At 42.1% G+C, this 16,144-nt stretch overlaps 1 protein-coding gene across 1 annotated transcript in view; it reads left to right on the top strand.

The window, feature by feature from the left end:
• ZW10 (zw10 kinetochore protein) overlaps positions 1-6,209 on the top strand; it is a 32,846-nt gene extending 26,637 nt beyond the window's left edge. The window contains exons 12-16 of the mRNA XM_025893729.2: positions 307-476; positions 1,330-1,460; positions 2,123-2,254; positions 3,059-3,261; positions 5,598-6,209. Coding sequence (XP_025749514.1) covers positions 307-476; positions 1,330-1,460; positions 2,123-2,254; positions 3,059-3,261; positions 5,598-5,718 — 757 coding nt within the window. The 3' untranslated portion in view covers positions 5,719-6,209. The remainder of the gene's footprint in view (positions 1-306; positions 477-1,329; positions 1,461-2,122; positions 2,255-3,058; positions 3,262-5,597) is intronic.
• Positions 6,210-16,144: the final 9,935 nt, after the last annotated feature.

Below are 16,144 nucleotides of genomic sequence, written 5' to 3'. Positions count from 1 at the left end.
GGGAATGTATCCAGCTCTCCTAGGTTTATGTACAGAGAGTTGACACATGTCAACATCTGGTTTCCCTTGCTCTTTCTTTTCTTTTAATCACTGGGATAGGATTATAGGATCAGGTTGCACTCAGGCAGAATGGTCTCACTCTGCTTGACTGGGATGGGAGTGATGAGACTGGACCTTGTTATATATTTGTACAGGAGAGACAGTTCTTAAAGCCTAGAAGTACATTAAAAAAGAAGTAACTTTTCATCCACCTCAGCTTCAGTAACTTGTGATTTCTTTCTTTTTCCACCCCTCCTCCTGGCCTAGGGAGAACCTTCAGAAACTGCCCCAGTTGGCTGCCATTCACCACAACAACTGTATGTATATTGCTCACCACCTGCTGACACTCGGGCATCAGTTCAGATTGCGTCTTGCCCCCATTCTTTGTGATGGCACCACGACCTTTGTGGATCTTGTACCTGGCTTCAGGAGACTTGGTAACGGATACCTTTAATTTAGGAAAACATATTGATTATGCAGCTTCTCAGTGTAGTGTCTTTGTAATTTATGAATGAGGCAGCGAGAAATTAGGTGGTGGTCCTGAGCTATATTGGAAAGTGGGATGGCATTTAGTTTGCAACTGTTCCCGGTTATTTAATTTTATAAAGTGAATGCAGTCTTTGTGGAAGTATTACTTTTTCATGACATGGTTTCATGGTACATTAGAGATTCAAGCTGCATTGCTGGTGTGCAGTGAATTCACCAAATCAGAGTCCTGTCAGTAGAATGACACATAATGAGATTTGTATTGTGATAATTCTGTTAGCTTTGTCAGTAAGAGCTTACTAATGTCACTGCTTGTTCTTTTGCAAAACCTCAAGATAGCTCTCCGCTCTTCTACCTAGCTTTACTTGGGATTATTAAAAATCAAAAGAAATGAAATGTGGGATAAATCAGTATGTTTACTATAATGATATTCTAAGAAAAGCAGAGAACCTATATGATTCACTTAGCTTTTTACTTCTTGACTTTTCCCTTAGGTGGTGTAGATTTATCAGAAAAATAAGTAGCTGCTGCTTCTGAATAAGTAATGTTTCTTATCTGACCCTGGACAGACAATTGGGAAAGACTTATGATCCTGAGAGTGGGTTTGGAGGGACTGGCTAATGTATTTTAGAAGTGATTATTTCTAGTAACCTTAGAGCAGCCTTATGATGTCATCTGGCAAGCAGTTGTTTTCAAATAAGGAGAATAATGTATGATTCATGCTTGTCTCTCTCCCTCCACCCTGGAGCTGTAGTGTGCAGTTGAACAACTTTTAGAATTCTTTATTCTATTTCCCCACCATAGGGACAGAGTGTTTTTTGGCCCAAATGAGGGCACAGAAAGGAGAACTTCTGGAAAGATTATCAAGTGCTAGAAACTTTTCCAACGTGGATGACCAAGAGAATTACTCTGCAGCAAGTAAAGCAGTCCGGCAGGTGGGCAGCTCCTGTTAGCTCTGGAATTTGTACTCTTTCTCTAGATAATACCCCCTGTGTTTTAAACAGCAAAGAATACGTAGCAGGTAATTCAGCTGAATCTCTACAACCCCCATCGGAAAATATGGGTACCTTTTACAGTCACGCTTATGACCTTTCCCTTTCCTTATCCCACCAAGCCAACAGGAAGCTATCTTTCTATCCGCCCAATAACATGACTAGTTATTAGTAAGTCTGTCAGTTTGGGAAATCTGAAATATTAGCTTTTATCTCAGTGCCCCTCTCTCTCCTACACGATTTGTCATCTTTTTTTTTTTTTAAATGAGCGCATGGTTTTTATTTATTTTTTATTGAAGTGAAAACTAACATGCAGCTTTATATTGGTTTCAGATATACAATATAGTAAATCCACAATTCTGTACATTTCTCAGTATGTGTGGTTTATCTTCTTGCAGTGGTTTTCCCATCCTCGGGATAAGTCTACTTTTCATCTAGCAGGGATATCACTAAGGTGACATATTCAAGAAGCTCATACTTTTGATAACTTTACCTCACCTTCCTATAATGCCTCTTTCCCCATAACCATGTGATAAATGTGAATATGCAGAATAGGAGTTGGCAACAGTCTCTCTTTCATGTCAGCAGCTGTATTCTCCTGACAGGTACTACACCAGCTGAAGAGACTTGGAATTGTGTGGCAGGATGTCCTGCCAGTGAACATATATTGCAAGGCCATGGGGACTTTACTCAATACAGCAATTTCTGAGATCATTGGCAGAATCACTGCTCTAGAGGTAAGGGCCACTGGATGCCTCACCAGACTTGAGATGGCAGTTCTTGTCTCAAATTTTCGCTTTACTAAGAAAATGATGTTGAAATCTCATTTCTAGTCAACACAGATGGTAGAAGAAATTGCTCATGTTTTACATCTAACTCATTATACTGTTATTTTTTTCAGTTCCGTCTTAATTCTGTTTTGCTGGAGACTTGCTAATTTCTATCTTTTATACTTATATAAGAAAGTAGGATTTTACTGCTTCTCCCATTAGCATCCATGGGAATTATGAAGGAGAAGGCTGGAAACTGAGTAGTCCTTAGATGTATTGTAAAGTATGAAGTCTTATATTTATTTAATTTGCAAGTGAACTAAATAATTTGGTAAAGTGAAATGCAGCCTGCTGCAGGTACCACTTTTCCAGCACACTGTTGCAGTTGGGATTATATATGTGAACCTAGATGCAGGTTGCCTGGACTCCGCCAGCGGATGTCTCTAAAGCATAAATTGCCTAAATCCTTGTTTATAAAAATATCCCCTGCTTTGTAGCAAGCGGTGCAACATTCTGCTGGAGAAATGGGGCTCTTTCATGCAGGCAAACTAAATTATTGATAATCTGTTGAAACATATTTTGTGTCATTCTAGCTTGAGGAGTATTGTCAGAGAGCTGATGATATCTAATGTCTGTTAAGGTGTGCTAAGTTGGTTGGAAAACATGTTGCTGTAGCTGACCCCTTGGACAGCATGCACCAAAGATCTCCCCTTTCCTGACTGCTAAGCTGGCCCAATTCTGTTCTTTTGTGTTCCCTCTCTGCAAAACCAGGACATCTCTACTGAAGATGGTGATAGATTGTATTCCTTATGCAAAACAGTGATGGACGAAGGACCTCAAGTATTTGCACCTTTGTCTGAAGAAAGCAAGAACAAGAAATACCAAGAAGAGGTTCCAGTCTATGTGCCAAAGTGGATGCCATTCAAGGAATTGATGATGATGTTACAAGCCAGCCTGCAAGAAATTGGGGATCGGTGGGTATAACCCTTTTATAGAGGGTTATCTCTTCCTCTCTTTCTCTCTCTCTGTATCTCTCTATCTCCAAAGATGGAAAGTATTAGTGCCATTGATAGTAATGCTTTTCTCATTTTCTTAATTTTGCTCAGGAAAGAGTTTCATATTGAGTTGCAGTAGTTGGGGTCTTTGCATGGTCTGTAATAGTGTAGATCTCATTACCACTTTCCTGTATTTGATAGCATAAAGACTTCTTGTTTCATATTATTTTGGTCTTGAACATGTCGTTCTGGCAGCCTGTACCAATGATCTTACATTTGTAGGAAGGACAGCCTTCTGACATCTGGATGGAAATTGTTGCCCGTTTTAACCAACAGTGGATACATTTTAAGGTTGATTTTGATTTGTTAACAGAGAAGTGACTTTTATTTGTATGGAATATTCAGCATCAAACCACTGTTTGATTGACCAGCAATTCTTCTGCAGGGAATACAGTGGCTTTAGAGATTAAGTATCGTACACATAGAGAGGATTCATCTTTTCTTAAGTAAAGTGGGTGATGTTTTTCCGCAACACCAGAGACCATCAGTTAACGTTGCTGTGCGCAGTAAATGTATGCTTTATTGTATCATACTTGGTGTGCAGAGGTCATTGATGCTGCACAAAAGAGAATAGGTATGGGTTAGTTACACATCGTGGGTGCTTTGATTATTGTCTTGGTAAATTACTAATGAGCATGCATACTTTGCGCAGGGAACCCCCTGAGTAGGCCTTAAGGTCCATCTCCATCCTTATAGCTCCTTGTCTGCCTGTTTTAGTTTGGTTTATTAGTTTATTACAGATGCTCCAGTGTATTAGACCAGTCATCCCAGATGTGTCTGAGCTGTTCTCAGCATGTGTTATCCATCCTAAAACAATGAAAATGAGATATGTGCTTGAAAAAAATCACATCAAAATACTTCCAACTCTGTTAGTACAAAGTTTGATTTATTTGTTATTTATAAGTCCTTAGTGGGTAATAGGATGTCTTTAGGTAAGACTCCAGAGAGCAGCAAAGAAATTTTCTTTCTGCTGTTAAAGGACCCTGCTGCAGCCTAATAATCATTAATTCTTTGTTGTGAGAACAATCACAGTACTGGTGTATCTTAGCTTCTTGTTTTTTGCCTAGGAAGAATTTTTCGTCTAGAGATTTCAGTAAACCTAAGGATAGTAACTAATTGGGAAATTTTTTACTGAAGAAACTACCTCCACTCATGTAGTGTAAATGTTTTAACATTATAAAATATACATACGAAGGAATACAGTATATATATGTGTGTGTATATACATATATATACATATATACACACACAACATATTTACATATTTACAATTTAAAGAAAATAAGTAAAATGTTTGTGTACCCATTACCTAATTTAAGAAAAATATTACCAATACTGTGAAGACTCCTGTGTGCCCCTCTCCAGACGGTTCTCACCACAGGCAGTCACTATCTTGAATTTTGTGTTAATTATTTCCTTTCCTTTCTTTATAGTTTTGCCCCAGTTGCACATATCCCTGAACAATATAGTTTAGACTTGCTTATGTTTGAACTTTCTATAAATGGAGTCTTCTATAACTTCTTGTGTTCAATAGTCTGTTTTTGAAATTCACTCATGATAGTATGCAGAGCTATAGTTTGTTTTCAGTGCTGTATCATATTCTCTTGTACAGATGTTTCATTGGTTATTTATCCTGTTGCCTCACAGTTTCACTGGTATTTGGTATTCTGAGACTCTGAAATTTTTGCTAGTTCACGTGAAATGGTAGTTCATTGTCACTGTAATTTATATTTCCCTAAATTCTAATGATGTTGAGAATCTTTTTATTGATCATTTATTTTCCTTCTATTGTAAAATTCCTGTTCATGGTTTTTGCCCTTTATTCTACGGGGTTGTTTGTGATTTCATTATTGAGTAATGGGAGTTCGCTGTGTATTTTTTATACCAGTTCTTTGTTGGTTAAAGTTTGTTGCCTGTGGCTCATTTTTAAAAAAAATAGTTACTGATCCCAAGACTCCATATAACCATATGAGGATGTGGCCATAATTCTCAGGTTCAAACAGGACTATAGAAGGAGGGGGAACAGTCTTATCTCCTAACCTGGTCTCTTCATCTGACTGTGCTGTTACCAAAATGCCTCGGAGAAGCAGAAATTAAAGAGATTGAGTGGTAGAGCCATCGAGAGGGGGAAGGATGCCAGGATTTGTTTTACTTCCGTTTAAGACAAATAAGCATTTGGGAACAAAGAAGCAGTTTTAAAATCTTGCTTATACAGAGACATAAGAGGAAATCGAATTTTATCTTTTATTTTGCAGGTGGGCAGATGGAAAAGGGCCCTTGGCAGCTGCATTCTCTTCCAGTGAAGTAAAAGCTTTAATTCGTGCCTTGTTCCAGAACACAGAAAGAAGAGCAGCTGCCCTTGCTAAGATTAAATAGCTGTGTCTTCCTAAGAAAGCCATGTCTTGACTGTGTGGATTCCTCTCTTGGCATAATTACTGCTTTAAAGACTAATTGGAATCATCCGTTAGTTTCGGTGAACCAGGATATCATGGAAGTCTGACTTCACCTAAGAACACCTTATCTTCTGGCTTTTATGAGGCTTTGTTGAGGAACTGGATGTTAAGATAAGCTGTCAAGTGAAGCACCTCAATTTGTTGACTTTCTAGCCATCCTCCCTTGATAAGAAACTGTAGGGTAGCATTATTTCATGTCGCTTCTGGGCCTTCTGGGAACTGTATCCATTGTAGATGTGGGCCGTGGCCTTGGATCAAGGAATCCAGGGGATTCCAAGAGTCAGGGAGAAGAATTTGTGAGCAAATGGGAGATATATTTTGGGGGGGGGGTAGGGGAACCGTATTTGTCCTTGCCAGAATTAAGAAGACTTCCTTTAATATTTCTTTCCAATAAATAATGCTTTTCAGAGTTAAGGGTGACTGTCTTTAATAACACGGGAGCTTTGACAAAAGAGACCAATGAGTTTTCTGGTCTTCTGTGCTATTCTCTTTACTGACATTTATGACCCTCACAGAGGACTCACTTGTCGCCGTCTTTTTTCATAACCCTCTGGTAATTTCTAGGAGTCCTACAACTTCCTTTCAGTTTACATTTTTGGCGCTTTTTGCTATTTCAACTAAATTCTGTTTTCTTGGTTGGAATTTTTTTTTCACCTTCTTAAACTCCACTGTTTCTGTACCTTATCAAATGGCAAAGGTTTTAAATTGATCACGTTCCTTCGGCACATATGTATACCCCGAGATGCTAACTCTGGGCTCTGTAGCCTAATCCTTTATTTGCTGGACATAGGTAATTCTTCAGCTCAACTTAATCTGGTTTTAACTCTTTTCAGCCATTGGAGGTATGCGTTATGTCTAGGTTATCCTGGACCTCTGTAGGACTCTTCATACTGAAATAAGGTTTCCTCTCACGAAAAGAGAGTAAAGGGTGTGATTTTTAGATGCTCCAGGCAGACTCAGCCTGGAAGAAGTTTTCAGTACAGTGGGCATGCTTCCTTAGGCTTAACCCCTTGATTCCTGGCACACAAGAACAATGATTTTTCCTTCTGTCTTCAAGTGTTCTGCCTTACCCCTCAGTTCTGGCCCAGCCCCTACCTACTCATTCGGGTTGTTTAGTGTTTCTTTTACCTACTATAGGGGTCGTAGAATAACAAAGAAGGCCGTTTTTGTTTTTAATAACAGAACTCAGCTGTGGTTAATGATAAGCTCTTTGCCTATACTGAGCATGTCCTACAATGAGAACTCAAAGAAAAAAGAACTGCCTGAACCAACTTTAGTTTTTTGAGAACAAAGGAGTTGTCTCTCTTGAGAGAGGAAGGAGCCATTTTCGCGGATGAAGAGAATACCTGTTTTTGAAAATTCGCACAATTTCAGGTAGCATTCTTCTCAGCAATTGAGAGAATGGGGAACTAAGGACAGAACTGAAATAAATGCATCACAGGACTATTACACCGAATAGCAGATTTCTTTTGTTCATAGAAGCTATTCCTGTTGCTTGACAGGTACAGCAATTTGGGGGTGGGATCTCTTGTAACTGAAAAGCACACTTCGCATTCTTTCCCTCCCCTCAGTAGCACAGAAAATTGCATTACAGTTCTTCTGAGGCTGTGTCGACTCCGTCTCTCAGGACTGTTTCCCCTAATGAACAGTTTGAACACCATGGCGCTTGGAGCAGGCACACTGCGTCGTCTTCTCTGGCCAGGGCAGTGGATAGCTGATGATCAGGTGGATGTTCGTTTTGGTCAGAGATGAGCCATCTGATTGAGCACGTGGGAGTTGGGTTTGTCTGGAAGCTCTTACAGGGACCTTGAAGGTACCTGTTCTGATTGGGAACCTGAGTTGGAATGGGAATGGAACCTGCTTTTTAGAGAGAGCATACAGATTATGGGAGAAAGGGAACTTTCAGAGGACTCATTTAGTGGCTCTGGGGGCCAACTAGAAAAAACCTCTTTCCAAATAACCAGAACTATACGAATGATGCTAAGAATGAAATTCAAGAAGGTTCCCCACGCTTTTAGGAGAAAGGAGAGTTTTTGTTAAAAATGCGAGACTGCAAACAACTTGAATCTACTTGATAGTGACTTCTGTCACTATGTGGATCCTAGATTGTTGGTGATTTTCCTCCTGATTTTCCACGGTCAGTTTTGCACGAGGATTTCTCTCTAAAATGGAGATCCTCCAGATGGCACTCTTACCTCAGGCCTGGGAGCATCACAAAGCATGTAGGTCTGGTCTGTGGAAATTTTGCCCTGGGTGTGTATGCTGCCCTGGGTCAGCCCATTGGAAGATCATTCAGACTTTGAACAACAACCTTACTAACTAACCTGCAAAATGTTGCTGAACAATCACTTGTGAATAGATCAAACAGTATTTTCTTTGATCAATAACATTGTTACCGAGGGTGTGGATAGTCTGCTTCCCACACTTGCAAATACTTATGCTATCACTTAAGGCAATGCTTCCTGGCCTTTGGTGGGGTTTCGTTCTGTTGTTTGATTTCTCAAGATTTTGTCTATCTTCTGAAAGTTCTGAGTGGTACGTGTACACGCACACATACACACACACACACAGGATAGTTTTGTTATAAGAAAACTGTCCCAGAGAAGTTTGCCCAAGTTCCACAGCTAGTTTGTAGCATGGATAAATGAAACTGTGTATAGGAGTAACTTCTTGGAGAAGGGGATGTAACTATAAATGCAGGAAGGGCTAAAGCTATTGGAAATTGCCTCACATAACAAAAAGTGGTGGCACAAAGTAGTCTTTTAAAATTGGGTTTTGATGCCCACATTCTTCCTAATCATTGACTTGATCATTGGATTTGTGATGACTTCCTCCTTAAAAATAGTCATTGTGCTAAAGCCTAACATTTCCTAAAAGCGACAAAGCCCCTCATTTTGAGTTCTTCTATTATCATATGGCTTAAACAGAATTCCTCCCTTTGTCACAAGGAGTTTGGTTTAAGAATTTTGGGATGTCACATGACATAACTGGGGACAGCCTTAGATGTCTCAAAACCAAGTTATGAAATCTCTGCCTAGAGGTTGGGAGGAGGGCAGTAATTCTGACGAGCTATGTATAAGTTCTGCACTCCTCCTCAGAAATCAGTTGCCCTAGATTTCTTGTTTAGTGTGAAAGACTGGGTTGGGAGAAAACTGGTACCAAGACCACAGACACCTACCCCTGCCTTGTCTCAGCCTTCCATGCAGTTCTAAAACTTCTGCATTCATCCCACTTACGTTTATTGGGTGCCCAGACTTGCCCTAGTCATTGAACAACCTCCCCCCGCAACTCAGAACAAAAATTCCTGTCCCTCTGGTGATTACATTCCAGTGACGAAGACAGGTAATAGACATAAAGTAAGTAGATTAGATAGTATGTTTGAAGATTTTTAAACTTCACTATGGGAAAAATAATTGTAGAGTGATAAATGTGAACACCAGAGTTCCAGAGAAAGGAGAAAAGGGGAGGGAGCTGTCATTCTAAATAGGATAGTCAGAGTACATCTCCGTTTTCGAGCAAGCTATGCGGCTACCTGGGTGTGGGTAATTCTGAGCAGAGAGACCAGCCCTTGCAAAACCCTAGGATGGGGGAAGTGTGCCTTGTGAACTCAAGAAATAGCAGAGAGTGAGGGAGAGAGTAGGAGGAAGGGAGGTTAGAGAAGTAACAGGAGAAGGTATGATTGTGTACGCCATCATAAGGATTTTGTTTTATTTTGTTTCTTTTTAACTCTGAGTACATAGGAAAACTTTAGTAGCTTCAAAAGAAAGGGTGCGGGGGGAAGCATATATAAAAGTATAGAAAATAGGGGCGCCTGGGTGGCTCAGTCGTTAAGCATCTGCTCAGGTCATGATCCCAGGGTCCAGGGATCGAGCCCCGCATCCGTCTCCCTCTCCCACTCCCCCTGCTTGTGTTCCTCCCATCTTCAACATTTATGATCATACAGGCAATATAACAACTGTGATCACCTGTACCCCCTCTCCATCCTCCTTGCTCCCACAAACACACTGGATGTTGAAGCAAATGCCAGACAGCATATAATTTCAAACCCAGGGCTCATTCCTGTATAAAGTCTGAATTTTGTTTCCTTTGAAGCTTTGTCTGTTTGCATCCTTCTTTCAGCTCTCATCATTCCCCCTCTCTCTGCGGGCCTCCCCCCCTGTTTCCCCAACCTTACTTCTCCACGCAGGCTCATCCTGTTCCACTCTAACTCCCATTCCCAGAACACCGGGTATGAGCTCACAAACACCGAACCACACTTGACAGCTGACTCATCCCACCACTTCCCCTTCCAGTCCTCTCTGCCCCAGCCACTTGCTCTAGCTACCCCAATCCCATAGTTTCTGGGTGTTCTAAAGGTGCCCAGTAAAGATTTTCCTCTTGTTGATTGTTTCATCAGAGGACAAACTCTGCCCTCTTAAAAACAGGTTTTCCCGGGTTTCCTTCAGAGAGAATCCAGTAGACATGATGACCCAGCTCCAGCTGGTGGGTCCGAGGGCTGGCTATTGGCTGGCGTCTGGGACTGGCTTGGTTTAAGGCTGGGCAGCCCTCTTTCCTAAGGTCTGTCTGGGGGGCGGGGAGTGGTATGGGGTGTGGAGCAGCCATTACCTGGCTTCTGTCTCCCATTCCCATTTCTCTGACTTTAGAAATGCTGCTTTAAAAGAACAGTAATTGTTTTCATTTGCATGAAGGGCTTCATTTATGCTTGATTAACATGCACGATGATAAAAATTTTGCGTAACCTTAAGTATGTCAGATTAACCCTGTTATCAATTTCATCGCATTTCAATACCAAGCTCTGTTCCTAAATGCAAAGTCTAGGTAGTTTGCCGTATCTATGGCACGAAGATGGTTACACGTCTACCTTTGGCTCAGGTCATGATCCCAGGGTCCTTGGATCAAGCCCCACATTGGCTCTCTGCCAATGTTAATAATAACATTATTATTACTTAAAACTAAAAAATTAGGACTTGTTTACCAACCATCTGTTTAGTAATGTGTCCTAGGATCTTTTGTAAAATTAACTTTGACTGCGTTGGTCTGAAGGACCAGTAGATCTTTTGTCCCCTTTTTCAAAGTCAGGGAATCTGCTCATGCTCACAAATAGCACAGGTTTGTGATTACATGTGCAGTTTCTTGTATTAAGTCCCATAAGTCCCATGGGATAGAATTCATCTGAGCTTATTTCAAGCCCAGTTTTTCTTTTTGTGTCTTTTCACCCACCTCGGGCTTCATTTTCCTCCCGACTATGTTTTTATTCTATCCTTTCCAGGCCAAAGAGAATTCTCCTTGCTAGGGGATATGGAAGCACAACCGTGTTGGAGTTGTTCAGCTTGCTCTCTGTTGGTTTTTAATGTCACCCTTTCGGCTCCCAGCAGAGCCGAGTTCTTTCTGCTCCTCCCCTTCGCTGACTACACTCCCTTCCCGCTTCCCTCCCCAGATTCCTTGAGATAATGTTTTTCTTAAACTTCAGCTCATTCTGGACTTTGATCTTCCTGACACGATTTTCCTCTGTCCTGGCCATTCAGCTATTTTAGCATATGAAGGGCCCCTTTATTTTTTGCTGTTTTTGTTGTTGTTTTGTAGAACTCATCCCTGGTTTCCATTTGCAGCCACATTGCTGTTTTTGTATGAAAGCAGCGTATTTTTTTATATTGTCAGATTTTCAGTTTTGAACTTCCCCTCCCCCCACTTTCATCCATAGTATGATGTCTTTCTTTTAAAGTCTACGGCCATGAAGTATGCTTCTGTGGTCTTTGAAATATGCTTTCCTAAAGCCAGGGCCTGTGTCTAGGCCACATCATTTCTTCCTTGCCTGTTGTGAAATTCGCAATTGTTCTCTAACAGGTATTTTGGATAAAAAGTTCCCCTTTTTGCTTCTTTGACTTTCTGAAAGCAATTATTAGCAAGGCTACTAGTTAACACTGGTTTTTAGCGGAGTGGGGCTTCTAGTGGGCTTACAAAGTGCTGAAATCCCCTACAGCTCTGTATCAACTTCCTTGATTCATTTTAGAAAAATACCAGCTGCCTTGTCCATCTAGCTGGGTGGCGCTGTAGTACATGCACACGGCAATATTACTTTTTTTAATAAAGATTTTATTTGTTTTTTTATAAAGATTTTATTTATTTGACAGAGAGAGAGTATAAGCAGCAGAGTGGCAGGCAGAGGGAGAAGCAGGCTCCCTGCAGAGCAGAGAGCCAATGTGGGGCTTGATCCCAGGACCCTGGGATCATGACCTGAGCCAAAGGTGGACGTGTAACCAACTGAGCCACCCAGGTGCTTCATACTTCTGATTCTTTTTCTGTTTCCCTTTACCTTCTGTGCCTGGTTGCTTCACATTCACTTTATCGACCTGTAACCTTTTCACTCGGGGTCCCTGAGAACTCCATAGAATCTTAACTTTCTGGCTTTTGTTTGTCTCTTAGTAATTTCTGCCAGCAAAGCAGTAAGAAGGAAAGAGTGGTTCGGTTAGAGGAGAAGCAATTTGCTTTTCATAAAGGCAAACTCACAGTCTCATTAAGAAAACAATATTATTCTTCCATGAAGCAAAGATAGTAAACACCTTTTTAAATTTGCACTGAACTATATTTTGCCTTGGAGTTTGCTTTACAGTAGAAGAAAGGAACAACCGAGAAAGCCTCTAGTCTTAGTTTTTCTGGCTTTTTGTTTCATCTTATCTTGGGGAAGATTAGTGAGAACTGTGGAGGAGTACATGGGGTTAAGAGGGAAGGGAAGAAAGACTGAAAGGGACTTCATTCTGGTCCTTTGGCAGATCTTCTTGGGGACCAGCTGGTCTGGCTAGACTCGGGAGGAAGGAAGGGCAGAAGGGGCATGGCTGGAGGGTGGCTGTGGGGTCACACTGACCTGGGTTAACCCAAGTCTGCGTTTCTTTAGCTCCGTGACCTTGCACAAGCTGTTGATCTCTCTGACTCAGAATCTTCATTTGTAAAGTGGGAATAATAATGTGACTGAGCTCATGGGCTCGCTAAGAAGATTGAGATAATCTATGTCAAACACACAGCACAGGGATCATAGATCTGTTAACGCCAGTGTTCAATGCACACAATATAGGGGTTAATTATGTAGGCAGTTCCTCAACTAAACTGGAACTCCTCTGAGGGCAAGAATGGTGTCTAATACCTTTCTTGATATGGAGCCGGGCAGAGTGAGCTTAATGGATAATCACGAGTGGTTTGACGTCAGCCCCACACAATGGGACATGGTGGCCCACATAAAGAGAGAAAGGGGCACTTTTGCCATGTGAGCTGGAGTGTCCTTGTAAGTAACTCATGAGGACTCTAACATGGGAAAGGGTTGATTTTGGGTTCCAGGGGGACTTCTTCCCTAGGCTGTGTGTGGATATTTGTATTTATGTGTGTAGGTTTAAAAACCTGTTTGTTTAGAATTTATACCACCGAGAGACACAAATTACCTTCAGTTCTTGTTATCAGGAGTCCTCAGCATTAACTGAAGGCCTGACAGGGTCCCTGAAACATTGCCAAATTCTGCAAGGCTTCTGGACTGGCCAAGATCAAACCATCCTAGTGCACTTGGAGTTTAGCATATGTGGTTTATGTTCTAGTTCTTTGAAAGTTGGTCTTCAACTTTGATTGGGCAACTTTTACATAGAGTAAGCAGTTAACCCAAACAGTCAATTTGCCAACCATTCTGGACAAATAGGGCTTTATTATATGAACTTATTACTACAACCAGAAGGGGTTTTCCATTCAGTTTTATTACAATGATGATTATCTTTGGGTGGAGGTGGGAGGATTTAAGTAACAAGGTTTTTGTTTTGTTTTGTTCTGTTTTTTTTTTTTAAAGCAGGCAACAACAACAAAAAATTTTTTCGAGGTCTATATGTCTGTCTCCAGAAATGAACATGAGAGGGAGTGATGAGGGAGGACTTGGGGGCTGCCGAGCAAAAACTCCCCTTCTGTTCCAAGTCTGGCAGGAGAAATGAAAGAGGGGGACTAAGGAGCAGAAAGCTGAAGTGTTTAGTCAGAGGGACAGAGAGAAAGAGCAAGTGTGCAATAAATTCAGTGGGGCAGAAGGAACCGAGATGGGAAGCATTCATCATAACGTTGACAGAATCCCATAGGGGGCTTGGTAATAATCAGGGTCATGTGCACTTTGTAGTAATTTTACAAAAGTGACTGGGGATCACTCCCATCAGTATTTGCTGGGTAGTCAGAATTTACATTGGCAACTGTGCCTAATTGCTGAGGGGCCATGTGCAACCTGGGTCTGTATAAGCCAAAGACTGTGTTTTCACATTTAATCCTAAAACCACTCCTTTGAGGAAGAGATTATTATCCTGATTTTACAGAGAGGAATCAAGGCATGGAGAGGTTAAGTCTTGCCTGAGGGCACATAGTGGGTACTACAAAGTCAGGGGCCCAGCCCAGGTTTGTTTGAGTCCAGAGCTGCTGTTCTTTTTAGTGTTCTCATGAAAAGTCCTTCTTACTCAGGGGTCTTCCTGCCTCTCAGATGTCTCCAGATGTATTAGTTGGCCAGAGCTGCTATAACAGAGTACCAGAAATGGGGTGGCTTTAAACAGTAGAAATGTACTGTCACAGTTCTGGAGGCTGGAAATCCAAAATCAAGGTGTTGGCTGGACTGGTACATTTTGAGGGCTGTGGGGGCAGGCCCTGTCTCGGGCCTCCCCCGTTGGCTTGCCGATGGTCATCTTCTGTCTGTGTCTCTTTGTATCACCTTCCATCTATGTGTCTCTGTTCAAATTTCCCCCATTTTTAAGGACACCAGTCATATTGGATTGGGCCCATCTTAATGACCTTCTTTTATCTTGATTACCTCTGTAAAGACCCTATCTCTAAGGAAGGTCACATTTTGAGTTAAGACTTCAACATATGTATTTGGGTAAGGGGGACCCACAATTCACCTGCTAGCATGAGACACATCTACAGGTCACACACTCTGGCAGCTGAGCTCCTTGCACTTTGTTGACAGGACTTTTCCTATTGCCCATCACTGTCTGTGTCTGTTTTATTTAATCTGTTAACTAACAGCCATGAGCGTAGTCACCTTTTAAGTGGGCCTGCTCACTGGAGTGAGTTTCAGGTCAATAAGGCATTCAGTGGGCTCTAATTTAATTAGTCCAGTTATGGTGACAGCTGCTTTGTAACCCTGGTTCACAGACTGGCAGAGGACAGAGACGAGACGGGCAGAGCTCATTGTTGTTTCCACGCAGCCCCGATGCAGCCCCGGGCCCTAGGAACTTTGCTCCTGTTCTGGCAGGAAAAGTGAGGGAAGCTGAAGGGGCATTTGGGGCTCTCTACCCTGGATGTATCTTTTAAAATTAAATGGGAACCAGAACAAAAAGGCAAGACCCCACAGTTTCATTCCCCTCTTTCCTCATCTTGCCATATAGCAAGTCAGTTTGCACATAACTTAAAGTCTTCCCGAAAATCTCCTCCACTGCGGAACCTGCCTGGGCTGATGCTGGATTTGTCAGCTGCTTCCATCCTTCTCCCCACATCCAAGCTGACATGGTTCCTCAAACCTTTCCCCGTTTCCCTCACCTCAGCCCCAGTCTTAGACTTGCCTCTTGCTCTGAGGGGCCCTGACCTTGTCAGTCTCTCACTGGCCTTCCCCGATCTGTGGGGGGCAGGGCAGCCCTGGAGACGGGGAGACAGCTCTGGACGCAAAATCAGAAGACACGATTTTCTTCTTGCTCCCATCACTTGGCCCAGCCATGTGAACTTGGGCAAACCATTTAGCTCCTCTGCTCTCTAAGTGTGATCACTTACCAAATGGAGAAGTCTCTGTCTTGCCCACCTTCCAGGATGGTCGCGAAGAGGGAATAAACTTAAAGGTTTTTTGTTTTGTTTTGTTTTTTTGGTTTTTTTAGATTTTATTTATTTGAGAGAGAGAATGAGAGACAGAGAGCACGAGAGGGAAGAGGGTCAGAGGGAGAAGCAGAACCCCCGCCGAGCAGGGAGCCCGATGTGGGACTCGATCCCAGGACTCCAGGATCATGACCTGAGCTGAAGGCAGTGGCTTAACCAACTGAGCCACCCAGGCACCCGAAGAGGGAATAAACTTAAAGGAGCTGCCCCTACACAAGCCAATGTGAAAACTCTCACTTTGGTTACGTTGTATTTACTGTACAGTGTATTTCCGAGGTCATGATGCGGTCTATGTTCTGTATGTGTTGTGTCAGAGCTGGACTGGATGCTGAGGAAGCAGAGAACTCTGGGTAGTGCCCCACCCACCCTGCACAGCTTGCAGTCAGGCAGGAAGGGGCTTCGGATGATTGATGAAGGCCAATCTTGGAGAAGAAAGGAAAGATCGGTGGGTGACAAAGTGGGTGTCCAAGCAGGTTGCACAT

Source organism: Callorhinus ursinus, unplaced genomic scaffold (genome assembly GCF_003265705.2).
Source record: "Callorhinus ursinus isolate GAN/ISIS: 27379988/994484 unplaced genomic scaffold, GSC_fseal_2.0 scaffold19, whole genome shotgun sequence".
Lineage (NCBI taxonomy): Eukaryota > Metazoa > Chordata > Mammalia > Carnivora > Otariidae > Callorhinus > Callorhinus ursinus.
Note: the sequence above shows the minus strand (reverse complement) of the source record. Positions and strands in the feature narration are given on the sequence as shown.